The 27,717-nt window shown below is 42.1% G+C and overlaps 2 protein-coding genes across 11 annotated transcripts; one reads left to right on the top strand and one right to left on the bottom strand.

Annotated features, from left to right (window-relative positions):
* Positions 1–154: 154 nt before the first annotated feature.
* Positions 155–11,833, bottom strand: morn5 (MORN repeat containing 5). Of its 10 annotated transcripts, XM_053877960.1 has the most exons (6): positions 11,132–11,441; positions 10,893–11,040; positions 9,054–9,165; positions 6,907–7,038; positions 3,590–3,710; positions 155–3,133 (listed from the first exon to the last, which is right to left on the bottom strand). In XM_053877960.1, the coding sequence occupies exons 1-5, from the start codon at positions 11,137–11,139 to the stop codon at positions 3,631–3,633; spliced, it is 480 nt and encodes a 159-aa protein (XP_053733935.1). In that variant the 5' UTR covers positions 11,140–11,441; the 3' UTR covers positions 155–3,133; positions 3,590–3,630. The 10 variants fall into 10 exon arrangements, with proteins under 10 accessions (XP_053733935.1, XP_053733928.1, XP_053733962.1 ...); XM_053877953.1 differs by having other exon boundaries at positions 155–3,710; XM_053877987.1 differs by lacking the exon at positions 3,590–3,710.
* Positions 11,493–14,808, top strand: ndufa8 (NADH:ubiquinone oxidoreductase subunit A8). The gene is made up of 4 exons (XM_053878000.1): positions 11,493–11,678; positions 13,090–13,253; positions 14,074–14,239; positions 14,472–14,808. Exons 1-4 carry the CDS (start codon positions 11,628–11,630, stop codon positions 14,607–14,609), a joined length of 519 nt encoding a protein of 172 aa, XP_053733975.1. The 5' UTR covers positions 11,493–11,627; the 3' UTR covers positions 14,610–14,808.
* The last annotated feature ends 12,909 nt before the right edge of the window (positions 14,809–27,717 follow it).

The following is a 27,717-nucleotide window of genomic DNA, read 5'->3' as shown; positions in this document are numbered from 1 at the left end:
AACTTCAAGTGACTCACTCTCTTTTTCTTCCTGTTTATTTTCTTTCTCCTCCGCCTCTACTTCATCGTCATACACTGGAATGTCCCTCTCTGTGTATCCATGGCTTGACTTTCATTGGCCACTTTCTCTCCAACCTCCCACCAACACCCCCGACTCCCTCGCTCCCTCTATGCAAAGGAATAAAATTTAGTAATTCAATCTGACACAAGATGGGAAAAACAGGAAAAAAAGAATTCCAATGAAATGTTTTTTTTTTTAAAGTACAAACATGTCTCCACAAGTTTACACACAGTTATACACAAACACAGCGCTATGAAGTAAGAAAAGTGGGATTAAAGGCCAGAAATGGTCAGAACTGTTCTTCACTCCTTTTCATTGTCTTTTTTTTTGTATGGTGCACTTGTCATAAAAGTCAGCAAGACAGCAGGTATTTTTCATGGTATGACTCATGCAATGCCATCAGTCACTGGCTTCACTGTCTTTAGAATCCGTCACACACACGTTGGTCTTTCAGATATGATCAGTCACAGTGGCTACTATTTGGGTGGGATCGGTGGGCTATCCTACTTCTGACACTATTTCACACAAAGGATGGAGTAATGTAATGTATGGGAGTGCAGAGTAATGTACACCTCGCACAAAAGACAAAACGGAGGCTACGTTCAGGGAGGCGACAGCCTTCCGCCATTGCTATGTCTTCTTTGTGTGTCATTAGGGCTAGTAAAAGAAACACTGACCACCACGGTTTTCGGGGGGTACTGCTCTGTTTGGTCCGTATTCATAAGCTTGGTGGAAACATGCAGAAATACAGCAGAGCACGGACAGAAGCCTCCGTCCGTATCCGGGTCTGTACGTCACGTTGAGCATAAATGGGGCGATAAACCACTCGAGGAAACCAGATTGGCTGCTTGACACAAACGTGCTCAACCAACCATTTTACGAAAACAAACAAACAAACAAAAAAGAAGTCATATAGTTTAGCTCACAGCTAGGTAAAGTGTGGCCTGGGGCCCATATGCGGCCGGATGCCTGTATTTTTGTGGCCCGTTTGATGTCAGACAAAACTTTTTTGTTTGTTCTCTTTTAGTCACCACCACCACTTCTGCAGTAAATATATGTTTTTGCTTTGAGGCCTTGGCAATTTTTGTGTTTTCCTTGTTCCTCAAAATAAAATACGAAGTAATGCTGAAAATATATTTTGAAATAAATTGCCTTTTTATCTTGAAAGTCTAGTCCATAGCTGATTTATATTCAAATTAAGTGCGTATAAAATGAAATATTTCAGTAAGTTTCATGGCATATTTATGGTTGTTAATAGATTTAATCGTCTTAGGTTCATTTTGTCCTTGTTACTTATGCATATATTTTGGATATTTTTCCATCATGTTTTGTAGTCATCGCTGTCTTTCTTTTGATGGTGGCCCCTCACAACCGTTACAGTTTCTAATGTGGCCCTTTAGGAAATTTAATTTCCCACCTCTGGTTTAGCTCAATAAATACAACAAATTGAATTTTCGCCCAAAAAAAATAAAATAATTGAACACAAGCCGTCTGTTTTCACATGTTTAATTGAGGTTACTTTTCTTTTATTGTCGACTGGAAGAAGGTTTGGGTCGTTTCCCCGGATGAAGGTCCGCTAGTCGACAGGTCCGTAAGATCCAGTCATGCTCAGCGTCGTCTGAAACGTCAGGAACAACGGTGAAGACGTCTGCTTTGAATCGTAAAAATGCACGGCGGCGACACAAAAACGATAAAGCGCCACAATTAAGGCGAAGGTTATGAAGGGCCATTCACGTGACGGCTAAATTTGTCAAATCCAAATAAAAAAGAGCCTGACAATTAGGAGAAAATAACTTGTGGCAGCCACTCGAGACGGCAGTAAATACTAACCCCGCAGAAGAACTGACACTTTCTGCATCCAAAGGAGTCGCAGAGCCGCCGATAATAAAGCCGTTGCTCATTGTTCAAGCCGAAATGAGGAGCTAATTGCAGGGGAAGTCATCGCTCTGGTGCCGCACGCGCAGCTGCACGCACTTGAGCGGGATCTCCCCCAGGTTGCGCGGCGCAGGCGCTCCTTTGTGCGCAAGTGCGGGTCCTGCGGCTTCGCCTGACTGATTGTGTGTAATTGCCAGCGCTGGGCACCAACTAACAGCCACTTCAAGTTAAACACGGCCCTTTTTCCCTCTTTCTTCCTACCTGCTCAGACCCGCAGGTCAATTGAACTGATCAGGCTCCGCCAACAGCTGCCATGCAAACATTCACGCCAGTGTTTGCCAGAGTAAAAAGGTCATTATTTAAGCCATTCATGGCCTCAACGTCCCAGTTGACCTCCATTAGCCTCAGCAGTGAAGTCGACACAATCGTCATTTGATGGACTGTTTTTCATTTCCCGGGTTTGCAGTGAGTGTATGATATTTCAGGGGATCAACAGAACCGGGATTGTAACCTTTGACACTTTATTGGAACAATACATGGGTGTATAATGACAAGGAAACAGTCGCGCTTTAACGCTTCATTTACTGAAGTTCATCAAATATTTCTGAGAAAATTATTTTCCTACAGATGGAAGCGCATGCTCTGTGACCTAAAAATGCATTTGAAGAATCTGATCTGATTTCCTGGGCCTCCGGCGACACGTCGGCGTGCATGAAGAAGTGGACCTGGAAAGCTGGAGAAGCAAAGCAGCATTTTCTTCTAACCAGGGTGATTTATTCAGAAACTATCTTAAAGATTCTGAAGGTTTTTGAAGCTGTTTGCGCGGCAGCTGCCGGTGTGACACATCACAGTGTCGAGGTAACAAGAAAACATTCCATCAATCGCGGTAAATCCAGTACACAACTGTAATTACAGAAAATTGAGCAATTAAATCGTCGGCAGTGATGATAAAAGATGAAACGGTGATATTTTAGGCATCTATGACGGTAGGCCAGCTGCTATTGTTCTGACGGAGCTTCAGTGATGCCAAACAGAGAGTTGGAAGTTGCCAAAAATGTGTTGTGTTGCATGTCCTGTGCGGTCTCTGCCTTCTTTCTCCTTTGTTGCTGCGAATTGTTTGTGTCATTGATTTGAAATCTAATTCTAACCACCGCCTAGTTTGTTCATCAGCAGATGGTTCATCACTTCATTCACCATTCTGATGAATAAAAAAGAAATGAAATTGACATGATGAGACTTGAACAGCTCGCATGCAAGCTTTTGTTTTTGTTTTGACCCTATAATATGCAGCGCTTTCAAAGCCAGATACATGGAAGTACAATACACTGTATTCTTGTTGGTCATGTAAACGTGTGCCAGGCCGCATGGCTCAGTGCTGAGACCCAAATTGTTTATACAATAATAATAATAATAATAATAATAATAATAATAATAATAATAATAATAATAACAGTAAAATAATAATAATAATAATAATAATAATAATAATAACAACAACAACAACAACAACAACAACAACAATAGTTATTGTTATTATTATTATTATTACAGATGTATTGCATCATTTCTGTGTATTTATTAATATATTTAATGTATATTTCATGAGACTCGCAAACAAAGGTAATGATAACATGAAGCACAACACAACCTGTACCTCCAACAAAACCTCCAATGAGAAAAGACATTGACTTCAAATCAGGAGCAAGTGGCCATCAAGCACACGACACACAAACAAGAGGAAACCAAGTGGATCGACATCTGAAAGACAAGCAGCCCTGAAAAAAGAAACCAAAAGCATCACATGCAGTGGCATATAGTCAAAAACCAGGAGAATGATAACAAGTGTTCTTCACTCTGACCCTCTTCTGTTCTTCTATAACAAACAACATAATGACGATAATGGTGTATGTCATGTACATGCCAGTCAGTCTCAACTGGATGAGATGAGACTGAAATGAATGCACATTTTAGAAGCCTCAGATTCTAAGTCTCAACTTGTCTTAAATTGTCTCAGCAAAGTAAGTTACAATCTCTCGTGAGTCTTTTTACCATTTCCTTCAACAGAGACTTGGTTTCCAGGCCATGGACTGACACACAGTACATCATTTCTCATTTATGTTCAGATTCATGCCTTATTTAAGTCATTTCCAAAGCATGGACATGGATTAATGACTTTTCCCAGAGATGTCAGTATATTCCAGCCAAGCTGTTTTAGTGTTTTTGTTTGTTTGTTTTTGTTTTCCTTAGACAAAGTTGCAGTTGCTACAGTTCTGACCAGACACAGATGCTCTCCGTCGACACAGTGCTGAACACCATACCATCACATGGTAACCATAATTCTCCTGCAATCTCCCCAGGTTAGTGACTCAAGGTAGCAGCTGGTTCATCTGCACGCAAACCCACCCACCACAAGTTGATAGCTATCGAAACATCTTCCTTTTTTTAAACAGTCTGCATTTCAGTATGAAGTATTCATTCAGCGCGTTTGACCGCTTTATTGTGTAATTCCGTCAGCTCCCAGCGACAACACCAAATAATACATTGTCTCTTGGGGAATATTATCAACAGATCCTATTGTTTTGCTGCTTGGCACGGTGCCAGTTGTTTGCAGTGTTTATCCACCCCGGCAACTGTAACCGTGGAGGGCAGGAGTCTAACGTTAGGAGGGGAAACCAAAATCATCTGGACTTTAAATCCTGGCTCCACTCTTCTTGACTGATGGAACACTGTCAGTGTCGTCGTAGACATCAGGTGATCCTGAGGAACTGTAAATGTCCAGGACAAGCCCCGTGTTTGGGGGGCTTGTCCTAGACATGTCAAGCCCCCACTTCATCCTGTACGGAAGCTACAGAGCTGTAAATTGTGTCTTCACACCCAATCTGACAAATGTGCCTGCACCTCTGTGGGTCGAAAAATAAATCCATACAGGATATGGGAGCATTGTTCTTCAACACGTATAACCACGTGACACACACACACACACACCGTCGGGACTCATGCAACAATTGAATAGTTCCTCTCCCGCTACATATTTAGCTAATTCAATCCAGAGCTGAAATATTGTTGGAAAGTGTGCGCTTCCTCTTCTTTTTCATCAACTTCCAAAAAATCTTTCTCCCCCATCCGCTTTTGTTCTCCAGCTCCGTATCTCCCCGACGTTTCCCTCAATGATCAATACCAGAGCTGTAATGATCAGGAACCAAACCGCATCACGGAAAGAATCGCTAAACATATTTTGTTTTCCTGCCGACATCTGGCTGAGACGCAGCTCTTCTTTCCTCCACACATATGTAAATCACATTTGTGCGCCTGTGGAATTAATCTGTATAATGTTGCAAGTAGCTCATTGTTGCATTTCGAGCTCTGGAGGTCTGTGAGTCACATGCTTGCGCCTGCCAGCTCATGGATTAGCACACGTGTGCATCTGTAGTGTAACAAACAATCGAATCAACATGTGAAATAAAACAGAAATGTGTTTGGAATTTGGAGGAACAACAAAAAGTCAAATCTACATGACCGCTACAAGACTTTACCTCATGTCCGTGCGGGAGGGGGAATTAAATTGGACAGGAAATGTCCAAGAGAGTCAGCCGTCATCTCTGTGGATCAGGGGTGGGACTTAATAAGTGCACATTCTTTTTCAAACACCGTGTCGGGGGACGGGTGGACGGGGGGAGAAAATAAATGTAATAAAACAAGCAAAAAGAGTAAATAAGGGGGTAGTATATGTCATTAGAAATATCGGTTTCATTTGGTTTTTGTGACAATTTTTTTTTTTTTACATAAATAATTTCATTCATGAAGATGGACCAAAAGGAAACCCGTGTGTGGCACTTAGCCCGGGTCAGACCGAGACTAATGAATATTATCCATCCATACGCAACAGGGTTTACAATGTTCACAGCCGCTCGGTCCCTCCTCAGTAATAAACAGAGAGGAGGAACTTTTGTCTCCCTCACAACATTGTCTCCTTTGGCCACCTGACAAACCACATACACTTAAAATCTTACTTCAAGAACTGGGCATCCGCTCAAGAGGAAATGTGGTTCACATTTTTCCATTTTGACAAACAGCAGGAGAAAAAAAAATACACTTTTGAAATAACAATCCTGGTCCACAGAGGGAAGCTCGGCAGATTAATCAGTGAAATGGATTAACTCTGCAAGTGTCTGTGCTTGAGGAGCAACTCAAATCCATGTTACACAAGTTAAAAATGAAACTCCGCCATCGATTTTATCCGATTAAAAACGCCGCACAGCAACTACGAAAGGTGACAGTAAAAGGACAAAATAATGGTGTTAAAGAACCGAAGAAACATGAATGTGCAACTGCTCACAGCAGACTTGTGTTACAAAAGAAATACATAAACAAGAAGCCAGTAAATCACTTTTGTTTTTACAGTAACCAGAAACCCAAACATTTGTGTCTCCTGAGCTCCACACACATAAACGCTCTAGTTTCAGACCTAACAATAACTTAAAATGTTGTTCTGAATTTTTATTGGTGTATTCCTTTTATCCCAGTAGCTGTTGGGCTGAGGCAACAATTGACTCTAAAAAGCCAAAGTAGAGGCAGATACACTCTGAATGCACAGCAACACTCCTGTAAGAGGATCAGCGGCCTCACGCAGTATTGCCACCAAAAAAAAAAAAGTTTTATAAGTGATAAATTCAGAAGTAAAAGTCCCAAAAATACTCAAGTCAAAAAACTTGTAGTGAAGTAGAGGGCTGCAAAATACTGTCCTGTCGGTCTCAGTTAGCTTGTTGGGCTGAAGTGCATAGCTCAGAATGTATTCACAATTTATATGTGAGTTTCACACTTTTGAGTTTAAGATTTAGATGTAGAACTTTACAGCTGACCCCATTTTAAAGACAGAAAGGTGTCTTAGCCAGCTTAGCAGCAATGTACGCTGTTCTGTTTGTACTGTAAATTGTGTCAACTTCAAATCACAAATGAAGAGTGGATTCTTACCGGCATTCCTGAGAAATCCTCCTGAGTAAGACGTGATGACCCGTGTGAGGGGGTCGTAGAAACCGTCGCCACAGTCGTAACATCCGTCGGGGATGACACGAGGAGGATGCAGGTCTGTTAGCTGCGATTTACCTAAGTGAACCAGACAATTCATGAAAGGTGACTTTTTGAAGAACAAAAAAAGAAAAAAATGTACTGTGTCAAGTGAAAGTAGAGAATGGGAAGTTGGCCTTATGTTTGTCTTGATCAACGACAGAAGGTCAAGAACATACTTTTCAGAGATAGGAAGGTTGTTTTATACCAGCAACTTCAATTCATTTTTCATGTTTTAGCTGGAGAATTCTTGAAAAATCCCTTTCGCACTGTGGCGTTTAACAGCAGAAGCTCGGCTGCATGTTCCCAATTGAAGGTCTACCATGTAATAGCTTCAGGAAAGAAGACCCCTGGGTCGTGATGCGAGGATGAGCCAAATATTTTGGCTATTGCTAGCCTTGCTATGAAGTCATGAAGTCCATCTGCCAAGTCAAGCAACAGAGAGCGTCCTGACCTAACGAAGGGTGTGATAGTGTCTCAGCTATTGCTAGCAGTCTGGCATCAGAATGTCCAATGCTGTTTGGACAGTTTTAGCAGGGCTCCTCAGGCGTTCTCAAGCCAGAGTAGCCACCCAACCGTGCATTGGTCCTTGGATTGTCTTGAGAGGAGATGCTACTGTCTTGGGTAGCCATCTCAAATTGAAGGCTTGTGGGCATTTGGGAGTTTTATTTTATATATTTTAACTCATAGTTTCACAACATCCATTGCAGTAAAAAACACCCCCATAACTGATATCAAAGCACCAAAATTCTGTTGAAGTCATTAGACCCGCAAGACATGCGTTTAAAGGAGCCCTATTTAGCATGAATTTTCAGTAGCTTCAAATCAAAATAATATTTTAAATGTTGGTCATTTTAAGGTTATATCAAGTTGAATTTGGCAAAATAGCCACCTCGCTCAAAACGCTCTGTTTATATTGAATGATGGTCAAGGACTACGATAGACTACAAAAATGGCTGATGCTGTGCCTTAGAGCATTGATTCGTAACCATAGGGCCAGGACCCATGGTTGGGCAGGGAGTGCCTCCTTGAGAGCCGCTAAAAGTTTTTTTGTTTTACACCTCTGGACCGGGAGGGCCACAAGAGACTCAGTTTTAATACATTAGTCACGTATGGTGGCACTGAATTGTGTGTCACTGAATTGACTTGACAGCTGCAAATCTGTGATAGTTACCAACTATGGAGAAGATCTTGAAAAGAAATAATAATAAAGTGATGCTGCCCCAACAGTAAAAACTGTTCATGAAAGCACCTGTTGAAGCAGTTTTGAAAATTAATTTGAACATGTTCTACTATACGATACTTCCATTTACACTTTTCTAATATCTTCTTTGGAGTTTAAATGAAATACATTATTTTTATTTTAGGATATTTAGACATGGTTTTATTATGTTTATTATGTTTGCATCAAACAAAATCATTTGTTCTGTGAAAGGTGGGCCCCAAGATCAAAAAGGTTAAGAACCCCTGCCTTAGAGTCCCTTACAATCTCAACAATCACAAATATCAATCACTGAATAATTTAAAGCAGCTTAAACAAATTTTTTATATTAATAGTTGTTTAAAGCACAAGAGCGACTCATGTGTCATCTTGGTAAAACATTCCTGCTGAATTTCAACACTTGAGTTTCTATAATGGTAAAACCCCTTGACACTAACATCAGGAGTCAGAAGGAATCAGGTAGAACAACTGCATCGTGGAGGTTCATTTCTAAAGCAAAATGTTTCAGTAACGGACGAACATCATTCTTTCACTCTGCAGTGTAAATGTTAAGATGATTCATCTTGCTAACACAGTAAATCACCAATTTTGATCAAATTTCAGTTGTAATATTTTAGTCATTGAGATGATAAGTGTTACAAACTGCGGTCCACTGCCATATTCAAAGGCGGATCGGAAACATGTGACATCGCCAAAAGAAAGGCAGGATGGATGGATGACAACAGGGAAGGTGTTGATATTATTTTTCACATTTCTGCCTGGATAGCAGAGACACTGAGGCGATTAGCCAATTCATGCTGCTAGATTAAACTGTGCATCAACGTGCTCAAACCTGCAGGCCGCAGTCCGTTGCACCTCTCACTGTAGAAGCGCCTGTCCTGACCGACACAATAGTCCCAGTCTTTGCTCTGGTACTGAAGTCCATCCTTGTATGTGAAGGATCCCTTTTTTTATGAAAAGCAGTTAAGACTATTAGTGTAAGTCAACATGACATTCTGTTTGAAAACATTTTGACTTGACTCATCAAATCTAATAGAAAGTCAACAGTGGTCACTGACTATCAGGGTTTATCTCACATAGATGCAGCTGACATCCAAATATGTTAAGTGTTCCAGGCACCACAAAAGACATATTTCCCCACATTGTTTTGGGACGACAATGAAATCTTAGAGCGCATCAAAACCTCAAAAGGATGATCGTGGAAGCATGTTTCTCTTGGGGGTTTTCTTAGAAGTCTTGATGTGGGACGGAGGAGTTTCTTTGTGAAAATGACATAATGGTTTCATTGGATTTTGTTCAAGAAGATTTAGTGTCCCTCCACTTACAGTATAATATGTAGAAAAGCCAATGCTATATATATATATATATATATATATATATATATATATATATTTTTTTTTTTTTACTTGTTTGTTTTCTTGGTTCTTCCATGTCAGCATATCAAATAAAAGAAATTATTATTAGTATAACAAACCAAGTTTCAGATTATTCAAAATTCCAACATTAATTGGTTCAAGGGATTACATTTTGGACTCGGGGAGGAAACCAGAGTGCCTTGAGGAAACTCACATGAATGCAGGTAGAACCCGTGACATCAATGTAAAAGGCCTTTAAAAGGACTTTAAAAGTAGAACATTTGGATGCCAATGTGAGCCAATATATAGGTTCAGTAGAGTTTATTGGTTATTAAATCTTTTTCAAAATCTTTTTTTCTTAAACACCCCTCACGTTTTTTTTAAATTTATTTCATTCTTTTCTTGCTATAGGCAATAGGGCACTTAGCAAGTACTGTATGTCATTCGTTTTCGATATGTCACGCTTTTATTCCCATTTTTCACAACTTGAAATTATTATTCTTAAGTTGCATAATAAACAGGTTTCTTCATTGAACATTGTTACATTCATCTGATATAGTTATTTGAGGTTTGCAAGAGAAGCGCCATCGGTTTTTGGGTTCAAACATTTGCTGCATAAAAATCTTATCAATTTCAGGCACTTTGATGCGGTTACTTGGGAGGACTGATGCAAATTAAAAATGAAATAAAGTCCACCGTTATTTTGGGTCGGACAACTCCATGGTAACCTGGACCCTTATGTTGCTGTCATTTGCATTAAAGGTTGAATTCCCGGGGCTGGTGGAAGCAGTTTTTCCAGGCTCGCAGGTGTGTAGGAGTCCTGGTCTAAAGTTAGTCATGGTTCAGAGAGGCACTGACCCGAGACCGAAATGATGATAATGATGGCTGTGATCACTGACATGCTGGACACACAGTATCTTCACGAAGGAAGCGGAAGAGAGGCAGAATGACTAAGGACAAAGATGGTGAGTGATTGCTAAAAGAGACCAGATGTCACGTTCACTATAACCAATGTGAACCACACACAAGTGCGTCTGTGCGACTGTATACATTGTGACATGCGTGCAAGTAGGATGTGTGGACCCCAGGCACACTGAAATTTCCCTTGAGGAGAACACATTTCCACATTGAAACAGTGATCTAAACAGTCTTCGCACTTCAAAGACAGGAATTCTTGGACACTTGGGTGATGAGTCGGATAAACAACTGTCGTAAATAGGGTCAATATTACAACGTTAAGAAAACTTTTCATCATTCAACATCTTAAATCAAGCCTTTATTTGTTGGCAGTATATTTTCAAATGTTGCTCTCCTACCTGTTTGGCAATGCCATTTTCCCAAATGGCTTCATATTTGTTTCCATTGGGAAAGAAGAGCACCCCTTTCCCATGAAACATTCCGTCTTTCATCTCGCCCTCGTATTTTGTGCCTGTTGGAAACGTGTACTCTCCAAAACCATCAGTCCTGCGGTGGAAAGAAAAGCAGTCAAACATTCTAGTTTGGCAGGGCTGGAACACCATACATCTACTGACGTTCTTTCTTGATTTAGTTTTACCTCTCCATCTCAGTTGTCTGCTCAAATTAGTCCTTTCCTAAGTCAGCTCCTGAGAGGCAATATATACACGATGAAAGTCATAAAAACGTTCGACTTTAATCGCGTCACCGGATTAATTCAGTGAATATCCTGCGCCTTTAGGTGAGTTAAAGACGTCGTGTGTTCCGTTACCGTGGCAACAAGAGGACTGACGTCTAGGTTTTAAATAAGAGCAAACACTGTTAATACTGAAGAAATTGCCCTTCATATGGGCGATGAGCGTTGGTTATCAGTCACATTTTAAATGGTCACGTTAAATAATAATCAAATGAACGCAGCATAACGCGCTTACTGCGCATGCTCACGGGTTCGCGGTGTAGCGTCATCTCATCGCGGTATCTTCTGACCTTCTTCACGGCCCGGTCCCACGTCCTGCTGCAGCGACGGGGACCTTGGATGTGTTTCCATTATAGTGGGTGACTGTCTGTCTGTTGGTGCGTCGTGAAGGGACCCAGCCATGCCCACCACGCTGGAAGTGCCCTCGCTGCAGGAGCTGAGCGTGGATGAGGTGAGAAGCAGCGGACATGAAGGGAAAGGATGCATACTAGCATAGCATGCTAGCTAACTAGCCAGCTGACGCTAACTGTCAAACAGTTCAAGATCATGACTATTTACGTCCAACTAGCCCCTGTGAACTTTTTATCCGTAGACAGCAATTTTATACCAGTGAGTGCATCGCTTTTTTTGTGATGTTCCATTTAAGCTAGCGATTAAAGCATTTATTTGGGAGTCAGGAGATCTAGAAATATGCACATCAAAGTTGATCTGGCCCTTTATATTCAGCTTAATATATTTCCCTGTTTATACTGTGTGTCGTCACATATGTGCTTGTGCATGTTTGTGTTTCTTATAATTGCCTTGTCCTTGATGACATTCTCTCAACCAATTCCAATGTCATTTTTAAAATAGACTGTTATTTCAAGATGCAGATTATGCAGAGATATTTGCTAGTATTATTTCGTCCCTCATCATTGCCACAATGTTGCGGGTTGCAATGTTCACTATTTTTTATATCAGATCATGAGAAATGTGTCCTTTCTTTTTTTTTCAGTTTGTCTTTTAGCCTTTGGTGTCTGGGTTTTTTTTTTCATTGAATCTATGTGAACCTTGTATGGGGTCCATACAAGTCAAAGTTTAGAGCTAGGTTTTCGAGGAAAATACATTGTACAGCGGTACCTCGGAATTCAAACAAAGTGAACAAAAATTTTGAGATTTTTTTAATATGGATTTCGAACGAAAATCCAGAACTCGGAACGCCCCCGAAAAACATAACATGCGTGGACCGATCAGCTGACCCACGACGTGCTTTGTTACTGTGTATAACGCAGCCTCTGTATGCAGTGTCCCGTTAGCTACATTTCCTAACTGTTTGTTCTTCATATTGAGGTGTAAAACCTTTCCTGTCTCCACACTGGACCGTGGTAGAGTGTCACAGGGGAGGTGCTCGCTCTCCACACCTCCGAGGCTGGAGCGCTCACTCCAGGGTTTGATGTCCTGTTGTGGGCTGGAGCTGGGACAGGGATGAGGCGAGGACAGAGCGTTACTTGGTTTATGACTTTGTCACAGCCAAACTGCACAGAACCGCACATTCAGAACTGGACACGCACCGGGCACCTTGAGAGAGTGCCGGCTCTCTCTCGAGGGCACTCACTCTGCAACCCCTCCCACATGCAGCGGCCACACACATAGACGAACAGCGCACCTGCAGCAGACACTCTACATTCACTCCTACAAAAGCCTGTTTTAAGGCTTGGAACGCATTATTTCTTTTTCCATTCATTGTAATGGGAAAAGAATCGATTCAGATTTCAAACAATTCGCTTCTCGAACGGCGGTCTGGAACAAGGTACCACTGTACTCTGAAATGTCATTTAGCATGTGTGCGTCTATTACATGTCACTGTTGATATCTTCTTGCAGATCAAGGTGTCGTCTGCAGTGTTGAAGGCTGCTGCCCATCATTATGGCTCGCAGTGCGACAAACCAAACAAGGAGTTCATGCTCTGCCGCTGGGAGGAAAAAGACCCCAGAAAATGTCTAGAGGAGGGAAGGAAGGTTAATGAGTGTGCGCTCAACTTCTTTAGGTACTTGTATAGTTTCTTTTCCTCAGAGTCATGAAACATTATATGGTTAATGTGTGTGGTCAACAGGAGGTAGCAAGAGTGAAATGCAGTGCTACATCAAAGCACTGCATTCTTCTTCTGGGGAACCAACATTCTTGGACAGTTTTGCATGAATGAGCTAATTTCCCTCAAGTGAAGAGACTATGCTATATGTGACTTTTCTTATATAGTGTTTATATAGTCAACCTCTGAAATTGAAATAAATTGAAATGTTTCTTTTGCTCTCAATCTGCAAGGCTTGTTGAGAGCAGTACAGAGTGCCCTTGTGTTGTCACTGATGCTGCGCCCAAGTGCTTTCAGTTGTGGAGACTGTCCGTGTTTATATGGTTTAGTCACCTCAGTGGGTCTTGTGTGCATGTGGGTCTTTCAACTCTTTTGCCCTTCATATTAATTCATGAACTTTGCCCGCGGTGTCAAACTGATCCACAGTGAGTGTGGGTTTTTGTTCCAACCCTGCAAGCAGATATACATTCATTCAGGGTTCAGTTGAAACAAGCAGCACCAGACTCAAATGACCAGTGTCCAAAAACCTGCACTCACTGTGGGCCTCTGAGGGCCAATTTGACACCCCAGATTTAGACCCATATCATCAGTTTTATTGGGTGCCAGTATTTTAACAGCAAACTTTTTATTACATTATCAACATATCAGTTGAATCCCTCTAAACATTGGACGCCAATAATGGTTATGTCTGACCACATGTAGCTACTGTGCTTGTGAACTGGGAATTTCTTTCAGGGTGATGTACTTAAACTGGCCGCCTCTGCTCTCTACTTTCCAGACAAATCAAGGGGAACTGTTCAGAGTCCTTCACTGAGTACTGGACCTGCCTGGATTATTCCAACTTGACTGAGTTGCGTCGTTGTCGTCAGCAGCAGAAGGCTTTCGACAGCTGCGTTCTTGATAAGTTGGGCTGGCAGAGGCCTGAGCTGGGCGAGCTGTCCAAGGTGAACATTATTTCTCATTGTCAAGGGTCACGGAAGCTTCACCGTTTTGAATTTCAGCGAACCCTGGTAGCACATTTGACTCTTAACTACCTCAAAGTCTGCACATTCATGTCTCCCAAAAATGCAACTGTATTCACCAAATGTTTTTTTTTTTTTTTTTTTGCTCAACTGTGAAAATGCTGTGGTGTTAAAATGCTTTTACCTAAAACTGCAAAACTCTTTTCTCTGGTAGGTGACCAAGGTGGCCACATCACGGCCCCTACCTGAGAACCCCTTCCACTCTCGTCCTCGCCCGGAGCCAAACCCAGTCATCGAGGGAAAACTAGAGCCCTCCAAACATGGCAGCAGGTTGTTCTTCTGGCCCTGGTGAGGCAGCTCCCCTCCTTCAGAACAGCCTGAATCGCTGGTGCGATTGTTTAAAGTCTGCGAGGCTGCTCCTGTTCCACCAAGGAAAGAAGGATCGTTGTGAAAACTTCATCGCCTTCCACACTTCTGTAAATGTAATACCTGAACAAATCAGCATTCTGTTATTATTGTTGTCAAATAATAAAAAAGCAACTATAATTTTAGTCAGTCTTTTCACATTTCTGTCCCCACCCTCATTGACTTGTCTTTTATTCATGACCTGCTCTTAAAAGCACTTCCACCTCACGAGTCCCATAATGCACTGCAACAGTGGAAGCGCATCCAACGGTTGAAGTTACAAGAACCAAAGGTTTTAATCATATTTATTTTCCCAATGAAATGTGGTCACTTTCAGGCAATTCTATGATCTTGGCTTCTGCCTGGGAAGAATACATGTGTGTCTATGTGTGCTGCAATGTGGTAGTTGTTCAGCTGTTCCACAAGTATACAGTGGTGCAGCAATGACTTAATGTTCTGTACCACATGAAGGGAAGAGACATGCACCACACTGCCATCCCTACTGTGTTCCTCACAATGTCTGGTTCCATTGCTGTTAATGCAAACACGGCCATTGTTCTGGCTCAGGGTAGCAGTAGACGTACGCCAAAGTAAACGCACTTTTCCACTCTCAATAGCCTTGAAATGGGCCAGACGCGGCTGCTCCAGCGCTGGTCAAATATAAGCAGTACTGCTGTGTTGGCACATCTGTGTTTTGTCAGTGTGCATATTGTCACACTGATGGAGGCCGAGGTTGGAGGTCAAGACTAAAGTTCACTACCTGCAGTCACAGAGTGCTGCTTCTGCTTCCTCCTTTTCTCCCAGCTCACTTCCTGTCTTTGACCTGGACTGGGCCAAGGCTTGATCTGGAGACAGGGAGAGATTTTTTTTTTTTGGCAACGCACGTGTATGTTACATGTCTGAAAAATGTCCACTAGTGGTTATTACACATTTATATTTTATCAGCACCAACCACTAATGTTAGGATCTTAAAACCATGTAAAGCCTGAATATAATTTGATGTTGCATTTGAAAGTCACTGGATTAACAGTTTGACTAATAAATAACTAGAAAGTATTCATAATATTGGGAACAGCTCTGAATCTCCCACCTGTCTGTCTGCTCACATGGATCTCTGAATTGTCTGTAAATGATGGCTATCTAACCTAAAACCTTAATCTCAGACCTGTTGGTTCATGTGTGCTTCAGTTAAGGTGGAATTTAGTAGGTAATTCAGAGAAACCTCAGATGAGGTTCAGCCTTTACAGAATAAAATCAAAAGTTTTGTTCAAGCGCAGCAGAAAAAACACTACAGTGAGCACTGGTTTTATCAGTCTAAAGTCCTCTTGTCAGAAAGTTCTGAAAGTACTGTAATACTTTCATCTTAGGAAACCTACAGTCATATTTTGGAATTTAGAATAAGGGGTTGCCACAGTAAGTCCCTAGTGGAATCTATCTTTTTTTTATCCTCCGTTCTCACACCTATCCTCTTTGCGTCTTCGCATCCATGAGCCTCATGGGTTGGTTTCCTCTCCGTCCAATCGGGGCAACAGTGAGTCAGACGTGCAGAACTTCATTTGACAGACTTCATCCAGCTGACCACACACGCTCAGAGAATCGTTATCAGCTGATGGACATCTGCTCTTTCGGCGGTAGAGACTTGATTTCTCCTCTACAAACAGCAGTTGGGTTGAGCCTTTAACCCCTGTCACAGCTTTGATTTCTATGGGGACCAATAGTCAACTAAGGGTTGACAGCTTTCACACTCAAAACAAGGCCTGGGGTTGTTTGTGGAAACAACCTACTTCCTCAATCACAAACATAAAGTTTCTCTGCCTATTAACAATATGCAAATACGTGTGTCGAATAGTGAGCAGTGACTGACAGTTTACCCGATAAGCTCTTTCACTTGCCAACAAAATAGGCAGATATTTCTGGAGAATGGTGGAGAAATCCCCCGCGCAAGGTGTGGTCTGAACCTGTGGCTTGCACGGGAAACGTCTGACAAACCTCCTCCTGACCTGGATGACGGGGTGAGAGGAGGAGGCATGCATAAAGGAAGGGAGCAGAAGGACGTGGAGGAGGAAAAGAGAGGTGAATAAGGACAAGGTGGAAGAAGGGGCAATGGAGAGGGAGGAGTGCGAGGCGAGGTGGAAAAGCCATGGAAGGACTTGAAAGCAGGATAAATGGGGGGTTCCCTGAGGTTGTTGAGCGGTTTCTGGCGTGGCCTCAGGGCTCGTGGCAGACTCGTCTCCATGCGACTTACAGGAAGTTGAGGGTCATCGTTGTTTGACACGGCACCACCACAGGAAACGGGCTCCAGCGCAGGAAAGAAATACAATACCGAAGCTACAGCTCGCCTGGGAGCTCAACAGTCAAAACACTCAAACCAGTCGCTCCCTCCGTACAACACCTGACGGTCAGTTTGGCCACAGTTGAAGTGGCCAGACGCTGCAATGACATCAGATGTTTGGCTTTTCTCCGGTGTGATTGACACAGTCGAGACTTCTTTAGAATATATGGTTGGATGAACCCCCTGGTGTACTTACACAGTAAAATGTCAATGTGTTTTTCTCTCAGGTCTGAATTCATTTATGGAGAAAATGAGAGAACATTCTGACATGATAAAATACCGTACGAGTTGTGTGTCTCTGAATCAACCAGATGAACATTTGTTTCTTTAGATGTCGATTTGTTTCAATCCTACATTTTGAATGCAAATTTGCCAGATCCACGCAGCTATCCACCTGCGGTGCACATGAGGGTGCATTTAGGACAAGAAATAAGGTGTGTTCCATTTGTTTGTGTTGGCTGGATCTTGCTGTTTCACTCAGTCATGTCTGCATATTGTTGAGAGCAGCTTTCATCCCCTCATGCTGCTGAGCAGGGTGGGCTTTGAACTGGCATGCAGGTTACTTCTGCCGGGGAGCACACACCCACCTGTCAAGTGCCTATCCACCTCCAGCTCTCCTGGACATTAACAATCCAGGAACTTCAAAACAGGAGGATGTACTTGAACATACGAATGTTGTTTTAATCTCAGTGTTTGTCAGAGGAGTCATGCAGGTGCATTTACCTCTCAGCAGCCAGACCTCTGCCTGGCCTACTCCAGTCATCCATGCTGGCTCCTGAAACACATGTCTCCTCTGAGTCAAGAAAACATTACTGAAATAACAGAGAGACTTAGAGAAACAGCTTTTTCAAACACGATTTTGACTGTAGTATATGCTCTATCGACGTCAGTTTCCAACAATGCTGCCCATTTATTCCTTATTGAAGAAAAACCTATTCCATGGGAAAATATTCTTGACGTATGAGGTTATCTTTGATTAGTTGAAATATGATCTTCAGGTAAGATGCAATGAGAGTGTTTCTCTGGTGCTTTTATTTCGTCATGGCCTGTTCGGTTCCGTGTTTCCGCTTCCTTTTCTGCTTTCCGAGCGACACGGCATACATTTGCTCGTGTCGCCAGATGGTTGCTTTGCGTCCTCACGGTAAACTCCTTCGACTCATTTCTCTCATGCTCTGGTTTCTTTAGATTCTGTGCATGCCTGACGTTTTTCTCAGCTGCCTCCTGAGTTACTCTCATTCCTTTGTTTTTTCTTTATCGCTTTTTGCTGCTAGTTCATGTGTGAGTGCTTTTGTTACCTTTTTCTTTTTCTCCGCGTTATAGTTATTCCTCGCATGTGTGTGAGTAGCGCTTTTTGTTATTTGGGCTTCGTGAGCAACCACCGAGCGCGGTTTCCGTTGTTCCCCTTAGTCAGGGTTAATCTTATTCACCTGTTTTCTGCTTCAGATTTTTCCCTGTCCCTGCTCGTGTCCCTCACTGTGCGTTTTGGTGTTGACGCCATTGGTTCATCGTTCCTGTTCGTCCTTTGTGTTTATATTATTTATTGTAATTGTTAAAACTACCCTCGCTCTCCCGAGTCATCTGTAAACCTGCACCAATTCAGCTACTGGGTTCGATATCATTGACTAGCCATGACACAGAGTTTACTCACGCTGTTATCAAAGTGCAGCAACAAGCAAAAGGATTGAAGTATAAGTGACACAAATAAAGTTCAAACACATGTGACGGATGTTAGTGACGTGGACCGCGATTAGTTTTAGTCCAACAAACAAGTCTGTTTCATCATAACGGTGTGGTCAGAGAACTTAGGGAGATGTCATGTCCAGGAGTAGCACCTGAGATCACTAACATTTTACGAAAGCATGGCGAGAGAACAGTGAGAAAACTGTGTTGTCCAGCATCCAAGCCACCTTGCTGTTGTTCACCTCTATGGCTTCTATGCTGGCAGTGGTAGGGAGATCCAATTGAAGGAACTCAGGTCAGAGAAAATGCATTTAATAAATCCTTTTTGTTTGTTTCCCCCGTCATTCAACAATCTGTATCTCTACGTGATGCTAGCTTCCAAGTCTTGGCTCAATTTGTTTGCTTTTTGATGTAGCTCAGGAGTCTCTAATGGCTTCAGCGCCTCTGTTCTCCTCACTTATTCTACTTTGAACACTTATGTCATTATGTACGTCGAACTTTATTTGCTTCTCACTTGAGACTTAATATTCGTCAACGTTTCATTAAGAGTGTCCTAGAAAGAAGCTCACAAGAACACACACAGACACAATAATAATGAAAAAAGAGGTTTTCATGGCTGAACAGTGATGGAGTGATATTCGTGACTTGTGTTATGCATTCCATCCGGCACGCTTCAGAGACGCTCTTTGACACGGCAGTTTGCCGAACACCTCTGCCTTAGATAACATTCGGTCAAATTTGAACATTTCGTGGGCAAGTTGATGGAGGACAAGACGGAGCAGGAGGACTCTCGCTTCACAGAATTCGAATGAGGCTCAGTCACACTTCCACAGGCCCGGCGAGGAAACACCCGACACATGCACGCAGAAGACACACTCAGATGAGCACACACACACGCATGCACACAAGACACACACGGAGACAAAGAGTCCATCGTTGCCTCTCGCCCACTGTAAGTGACGGCGTTGTGAAGTTCTCATTCGTGCTTGCGTGTTTGTGAGTCAGCACAGGTTCATATGTGATGGACTTCTTCAGGACTTGCCTGTGTTTATTTTGGCCAGATCCCAGACCGTCATTACTTCCCTGCCTCCATCCTGCAGCTATTTACATGTCTGTGACAGTTTTTCTTTCTTTCTTTCTTTCTTTCTTTCTTTCTTTCTTTCTTTCTTTCTACTCCCTATTCTCTGTCTTTCTTTCTTTCTTTCTACTCCATTTTCTCCGTCTTTCGTTCTTTCTTTCTTTCTTTCTTTCTTTCTTTCTTTCTTTCTTTCTTTCTTTCTTTCTATTCTCTGTCCAAACAAATCTATTTGGGTCCAGTCAGGACATTTCCCCTCTTGCATTGGTGAGAGAAAGTTTAGCCTTTTCTAACAAAACTATCCACTGTAAGGTGCCATGCTGCTGGTGCCACTTTACTTGAATATATAAGGCCACATTAGAGCATCCGTCTCCCTGTTGCGGGTAAATGGCAGGAAGGTGGGGAAGAAGTACTTACAACACTAGGTGACAGGGCAATGAGCCATGTGGACAAGGTTTATTGTGATGGATTGTCATGGAACTGGACTGTGAAGAGATTAGTCGACAACCAAAATAACCGTTAGTTGCAGCCCTAGATTTCAGTGATGTTGGTGACCTTTGTCAGAGCCGACTGCACATTTTTCCAGTTAAGTGCAGAGATTTTACAGGGAAAGACGAGAGTATCTACACACGGGAGAAATTTGGGAATAATGTGGAAGTGTTTCTGTTTACACTCCAACTGGGACAAATGAGTGGCAGCTGGAATAAAAGGGAGGTACCATGATGTATGGTATCGGCAGAAACGGTCCATATACTGCGGCGTTTTTAACATTGTTCATGTCAAACTGTCATCAAGTCTCCTTTTAACACAATGTGTCCTGAAGTTCCGGGCGTGTTTTTCGAACCCTTGGACAACCAAAGGCAATGATCCTTCTGGTAGCTGGGTTTATTCCCATGAGCGTGGAAAAGCATTGTCGCTGTTTTGCTTGTGGTTAGTGCGAGCTATACTGTAGCATTCCTTGGCCGTGCGCTCATCTAAACACGGCTAGTTAAAAAGGACACACGGCGGCTCGGGCTACACAGTTGTGGCCGGCTTCTCTGGGTGGCTCCTATCTGACGCAGGGCTCCGAGGGGCTTGGGTTTCCTACGCATGTCAAGGTAGGTTAGCTGTTCCACGTATCGCAGCGCTGGGAGGCCCTGGTGGGCTATCACTCACAGCGAGACCCTCTCCTTCCCTCCACGCCCTCCTCCCACCCACTGACTCACGGCCCGTCTTCTGGCCGTCATCTCCGGTTTACATGTCAGGGCTTCGACTTTTCCCCTGTCTGTCTCTCTCAGGACTTACATCCCGCTCTGTCTCGCACACAACTCTCTGCCTCGGAGTTTGGGCCTCATGTTGTCATGTTTAATTATTCTCTCCGTCCCGTTACGGATCAGGGCAGTCTCCTCCTCCAATGATGTGGGGTCAGTAATACCGCAGATGTGGAGAAGAAACCTGTTTTTTAAACCTCTTCTAACATTGCCACAGATGTGAGACTTTTACTTTGGGACTCGTGTGGGTGTTGTTGTTCAAGATGTGCGGGTGTTAAATGCTCCACTTTACCCAAGTGGAGGGTCAGACAGGTTCCTCAGCAGACAGGAGGCTGAGCATGGTCAACATTTGAAGTGAACCATCTCCAGAGACTATTGGAAATGGGAGGAAATAATGATGAGTGTGTCATGGCTGTCTTGGGAGTCTGACCCAGTTGCTGGATTGTTGAGGCCTGATAGAAGACTCGGGAGAAGGAGGCTATATTAACAGATTTATTTACACAGACGGGTATTACAAAGTAGTCATGGGTGAATGAGGCATCATAAAGCCTTTCGACACACTGTGTTGATACTGTGTTGATACTGCGTCACTGAATACTGACACCTGCTGGACATTGAAAATCCCTGCAGGCCACCGACTTGACAGACTGAACTGTATTATTCCATATCTTTAAATAATGGCAACATGTATCATAATGTGAAAGGCTAAGTGAAAACGATGTGAATGCTTGTGAGTTTTTGGGCATTTTTTTTATTAAAAAAAAAAAAAAAAAGAAATGTTCTAAATTAAGTATGTTGCATTTCTTGCAAGAAATAATGTGAATAGTGAACTATGAGCCGCCTGAAATTAATTGGAACCGAACAAGACAAGTCCAAAATCTGAGACAAACTCGGTAAAACAAATTAGAAATAATTACATTATTCAAAATGTCAATGATCAAAATGGTCCGAGTCAACTTGAGTTCCCTCTGGTCCATCGTTAAGTAAATAATAAAGACATTTACAATGAACCATGATGTTAGATTGTTTCAGCAGTTACATCCTGTTGACAGATGCTCTTCCTTGTAAACACAGTTTGATGCGTTTTTGCCGAGTCGACTTGTTCATCGGTCCAGTGATTGTCTTAAAGCAGTACTCGCACCGTCGCGGGGCTTGCTCTGTGAGCTTGGTGCGTGCACCGCCGCATCGGTGTTGCGGGCCCCATCACTATTACAAAGACAAATGTGAACGGAGAAACCAAGAGCGTCGACACCAGAAGTGCAGCGAGGAAGACAAGACATATCGGGAGAGGGTCAAAACCGTGAGGATGCGAAGTAACCATCTGGCGACGCGCTCTGGCCCCAAGGTGTGGATATCCAAAATGTCTTGATAAGAAGATCAGCAATCTGGAGCAAAACAAAGAAAAGGAAACGCGGAACAAAACTGGAAATAACAAAATAAAAGTAGGAGAGAAACGAACATGACAGAGTGAGCACTTCAGTGTCCAGGTCCTAGCAAGAATCCTCTGTTGGCAGGGTTCTGCGCGACCACGACGAAAAGTGGAGGGAAGGCAGGCCAGTCCCACGGATGACTCAGATGCACCAGCCAGGTCTGTAAACAATAGAGATGAACAAGCAGTGCAGGAAGGCACCTTAGGCCAGTGAATCACATTTCCTCATCCACGATATGTTGGTTATTTGGAGTGGATGGGTTCAATAATGTCAAACTGGCAATACATTGCCACTTATATTTTCAGCCAAACTCGAGGCCTGGGGGCCAAATCCTACCCCCGTAAGTCTTTTCAAGTGGCCACATTCGCTTTCACTTGTGAATCTGCCTCAGTCTTGTGGCTCACAGAGATGCCAAGGTTCAAGGTTAGCCATTTCTAACAAGAAGCGATCATAAATGTTAACCACAGAAGGGAAGAAAAAGCTTTGTACTAGCTTGAGGCTGTTCAAAAAAAATCCATGTTTTTATTCATTGAGTTTGACAGATTGCCTAGCCAAGTCTGGTGGCGGGGTCAGGCTGCAGGCTGTTGGTTGGAGACTCCCGCCATCTTGCTGATTCTACCCTGGACATGGATGCCCTGGATAACTTTCTCATGTTCTGCTCATCTGTTTCCCCCTGAGCTTTGCTGCAACTCCGGCTGGCTTTTAGTATGAAAAGTGTATCTCTGGTTTTAACTCAGTGGCACAAGCTCATTGGCCCAGTTCTTCACACTTGTGCGCATCAGTATGAGTGTAGCTTTCTTATACATGCTACAACATGAGCTTGTATTGGTGCAGCTTCTGCAGAGAAATGGGCAGATGTGTTTGTTCTCCTTGGGTTTGTGAGTGTCCTGTCCTGTCTTGGGTGCAGTCAGACTTCCTGAGCCCAGCTCTTCATGTCAATGTTTTAATCCCTCTGTTACAGACATTGGATTGATTCTCTTCACAAACAGAATCAAGAAGTGGGGTAAGTTACAGGCACATTATATTGAAGCATTAAAACCGAAGAACAATATTTTATCGGGGTTTTACCTTTCATCGATAATAAAGATGCTGTCTCTCACCCAACGGAGGTTAGGTGAGGTGATGCATCTACGCATCTACGGATGATGCCATAGATGTATCATCCGAAGATGATGCATCTGCGTTCACACCCCGGCACATAAATAATCACACGACTTCCATGTTTACTCACTCAGTTAGCGTGCTGCTCCTCCTCACTTCTCTACTGGCTGATGTGAATGCAAGCAGTTTATGAGTCACAACTAAAATAACTTTTTGCAAAAGCCAAATAAACATTTGAGGATTTTTCCTGAGAGGAAACCTTCAGTTTACTATATGACATGTTTCTTAATAGTGCTAAAGTGTTCAGCATTCTTTAAATAAACAATGTGGAGTTTTGCATAGTGGGGCATGAAAGAATGCAGGAGTCTCACTGCCCCTCGCACACATGTCAGCAATTTGGCTGCTTTGTGTATTTTGGATGTTGAAAAAAAAAGGGAACATTTCAAAGTAAACGAAAGAAGGAAAGTCTTATCCGCCTGGCAGCTGCGCTCAGGACAAAATTGCTCACAGCTGATGAGCTGCAGCTCAAGCTTGCTTGGGTAATGTCAAGTGATGCATTGCAATACTGAGAAAACAACACAGACAAAAAATAAATACAAAGGGTTTCTTTCCTTTTTCACAAAGTTGCACCCTTTTACTGAGATTATTTTAATGTTCTTTTGTAAAAAATGTAGAATTAATATCTTGAAGAGTAGAAGTTATATAGATAAATAAAAATAAAGAACTCAGACATTATTGTTGCATGTGATGGTGATTCTGCTGTTTGTTCTCCAATTTGATCATTTTTAATAATTTTAACAGGATTTAAGCAGATATGTTTAGTTCTTCTTCATAACCTTATATGTTTAGATGGGAAATGAATGATGTTAAGCGTACATCTGTTATTTATCAGTCGACTTATGAAAAAGACATTCATTAAGTCTGTTTTTTTTCTTTAGGTCAAGTGAAGTACACTGTTTTTTTTTAAATAAAAGATCCATGCATAAATATATATGAGCTTATTTTTATTTGCATTTGTTCATTTAACTGAGTGATGTTTCCACCTTCTTCTGTAGTAGATTTTAAAACCAGAACACAGACATTGAATGTGAGGATTAAAAAAAAAATATCAGGCTGTGATAAAGTCATAAAGGAGTATTCATTAATTGTATCTTTTTCTTCACAACATGAAAAAACAAACACCCCCAGCTTAAAATAGTTTAGCTGATATTGTTAACTCATCACATTGTTTTTTATCCATTCTTTCAACTTTTGCTTATTATTATTATTTTTTTCATATAACAAAATACATTCATTTTTATGCAAGTGCAAATTCAAATAAAGTAAAAAATGTGAAGGATAAAAACGAAATTAAACTGACTGAAAGGACTTAAAAGAAAAAAATGTTACATAAAAAAAAGTGTTACATAAAAAATAAGTAGAATTTAACAAAAGTTTTTATGCCTGTTATTATTTATGATCTGAACTGAACAACGCTTCAAATGTTTACCATTTTACTAAAGACGTGGCTGAAGGACAATGTGCAGCATTAGATGACCGTGTCAAATAGAAATGAATCCAGGCAAAGTTTTGAAATTCAAGAGGGAAAAAAATGAATCGAGCAAGGCAGTGTTTGCTGAAGTCTTGGTGTGAATGGTCACCCATCTGATGAACCTGCCTACTGTTTTGACGTCCACCTCCGGAGTTGCACCATCGCGCTGGTGAAGGCTGGACCCCGAGACTCAATCCAAGTGTTGTGGTGTGGCCAAAACTCAACAGGTTCACTTGCGTCCTCCCCCAGCCCCGGCTGTGTTTACATTCTGCTGGCAGGGCGATCTGGAAGTGTTTGGATCGGCTCGGCGCTCACTGGGAACTATCAGACGATTCACATTTTAAACTATTTTGATATCAGCTCTGTGGAGACTTGCTGTTTCCCTGAGAACTTGACTTGCCTCTGGGCTCTGGGGCCTGCTGCTCCGCCAGACGAATAAACACAAGGAGGCAAGAGAAGGACAGGAGATGGGAAGAGAGGGAGCCCACATGAGTTTTGTGCGATGAGAACATCATTAAAGGAAAAAGTAATGGGACCAAACTGCTCACCATTGACTGCAGATATTTGTCAGAATGTACAGACTCAATAAACACAGCCGAGAGGAAAAACACATGAAGGGGAGCACCAAGCAGAATGTGGTTTTACTGTATCATGATTTTGGGTAAATCTTCCTTGGAATGGAGGTGATTCAATGAGAGAGCAAATGTTCAGCTGGTGCCGCCATGTGGGTGTGTATTTGCATCTCTGTGCGCTTTAATGTGATCTGTGAGCTGTTAAGAATTATTATTTTTATTTTTTTGTCCAACCAAACAATACTCAAACTACGACTTTCGACTTTGTCGAAAACCCGCTTGGCCCCCGTCTTCTTTTCTAATGTGATTCTGTTTTTCCTCATTTTTACATGTTTCAGTCATTTAGGATTAAATAAAAAATCCTGGACAAATAAAGAAATGAAATCACGCTATTTCAATTTGCCTTTACATATTATGCCATAGAAGTTGTCTTGAATTTGGTCGAACGAACTGAACTTACTTACCGAAGAAAAATTGCAAATTATTAATCTGCTTTCAACTTTTAAATGCACTGTCTGCCATGTGAATTAAAACTTACTTCTTAAAACTTATGTCCAGGTTAGTTGTAAACACAATATTCATGCTCAAAAGTTGTAACAGGACATGGTTAACATGGTTTCAGATGACTGACAGTAGGAATCAATTTGTCTGCATTTATTCAATTAAACGTCATTTTTGTGGATCGTCTTTTCTATATAAACTACTAGTTAAGTAGCTTAACTTTGTTTTTCTACTTTATTTCAATCTGAAAGATCTGCTGATTCTGATATTAGCATAACAAATACATCATAAATGAGGGAAAAAATTGTTCAAGGGAAATATATGTATTTATGAGTCTTGTGTTTTAGCCAACGATACACTTACAGGGATGTCTGTTTAAGAAAAAAATAAACAAATATATCCAATATATTCTGTTCTGTAGTCAATTTAATACAAGGTTCACACAACTGTTTCAGCAACTGTGCGTATAGTGCTCTACCAGTGACAGGACTGTGCACTGTTTTTCCAGTTGTGCTTCCTTTATTTAAAGCTCAATATTATATTGATTATTCTGCATATTTACTATTTGACCCAACTCCTAGCCCACAGCAGGACTCAACTTTATTAAGATGGAAAAGTTTTCCCCCCAGTCAAACGGCGTCTCACTGCTGTGCCTGAGTGTGGTCCAGTGGCTAACAGACTCATTGGTTCCAGAGAGCAGCAGGTAACTGCTGAACTCTCCAACAGACCCCTCACCCATCACCTCAGCCTCAGGTTTGAATGACCTATTAGCCAAATGTGTTTATTCAGTGTTTAGTCACTATTAGCCTCAGTATGATCCCCCGGACTAAAGGGCTAATGGTCGAAAATTTCCCCTCAACTTGACTCCCCCGAAAAATAATTGATCACATGTGCGAGCAACTGGCACGCGTTTCCTCTTGTTTTCCTAAAGAGGTGATATCATGCGGCCAGGCCACTTGTTCGTCACCGAGATAGTGGGATTGTTTCCGGTGCTAGAGATGGATGTGAGGGCAACGTGGTTCTCAGTGAGGCGCCGCATTCAATCACACATCTGATAGTGGGCGTTATCAGCGGCCAGAGACAAACCGTCCGGGCAAGCGTCAGTTGCTTTCCAAGCCCTAGCTCTGTCACTGTGGCTGTAACTTTTCACAAACAAAAACACTTCCACGAAAATAGCCGTGGGTACGATGGATCAAGCTTTGAGGGCGAATCAGAGGTGCATGTGTTTGGTGCAATAATTCAAATTCAACTGCGCATTCTTGTCACAGACAAGCAAACAAGCTTGCAGTTTGTCCACCCCAAATATGCTGTTTGAATTCAACTGGTTTCATTTTATAAAACAAAAAGGCTTCCTTGTTTATTGTTTTTTTTTTTCCATGTCATGTGCAGTCTGCTTCAGCTAGCTTTCCTCTCTTTCCTCTGCTTAGCTTGAAAATAAGGTTTGTATTTTCCTCATACAAACTTAAATATAACAAACAATATAACAAGGTTGTTTTTTAACTGTGAACTTGCAATGAGCCGCTGTTAGCATTAGAATAATATGTTGCTTTTCTAATGCACATTGTGCTTATGTGTGCGCAAGT

This window comes from Synchiropus splendidus, chromosome 1, assembly GCF_027744825.2.
Source record: "Synchiropus splendidus isolate RoL2022-P1 chromosome 1, RoL_Sspl_1.0, whole genome shotgun sequence".
Taxonomy (NCBI): Eukaryota; Metazoa; Chordata; class Actinopteri; order Syngnathiformes; family Callionymidae; genus Synchiropus; species Synchiropus splendidus.
The sequence above is the reverse complement of the archived record's forward strand: the minus strand, read 5'-3'. Positions and strand labels throughout refer to the sequence as shown.

What these genes read in the sequence shown, in the direction of transcription:
- morn5 (XM_053877916.1), bottom strand. An exon ending in AAAATGGCATTGCCAAACAG is followed by an intron (nt 9,166 to 10,892) that starts GTAGGAGAGCAA and finishes TCATAAAAAAAG; the next exon opens with GGATCCTTCACATACAAGGA. An exon ending in CAACGGACTGCGGCCTGCAG is followed by an intron (nt 7,039 to 9,053) that starts GTTTGAGCACGT and finishes TGGTTCACTTAG; the next exon opens with GTAAATCGCAGCTAACAGAC.
- ndufa8 (XM_053878000.1), top strand. Translation starts at nt 11,628, where the DNA reads ATGCCCACCACGCTGGAAGTGCCCTCGCTGCAGGAGCTGAGCGTGGAT. An exon ending in TGTGCGCTCAACTTCTTTAG is followed by an intron (nt 13,254 to 14,073) that starts GTACTTGTATAG and finishes TCTACTTTCCAG; the next exon opens with ACAAATCAAGGGGAACTGTT. An exon ending in AGCTGGGCGAGCTGTCCAAG is followed by an intron (nt 14,240 to 14,471) that starts GTGAACATTATT and finishes TTTCTCTGGTAG; the next exon opens with GTGACCAAGGTGGCCACATC.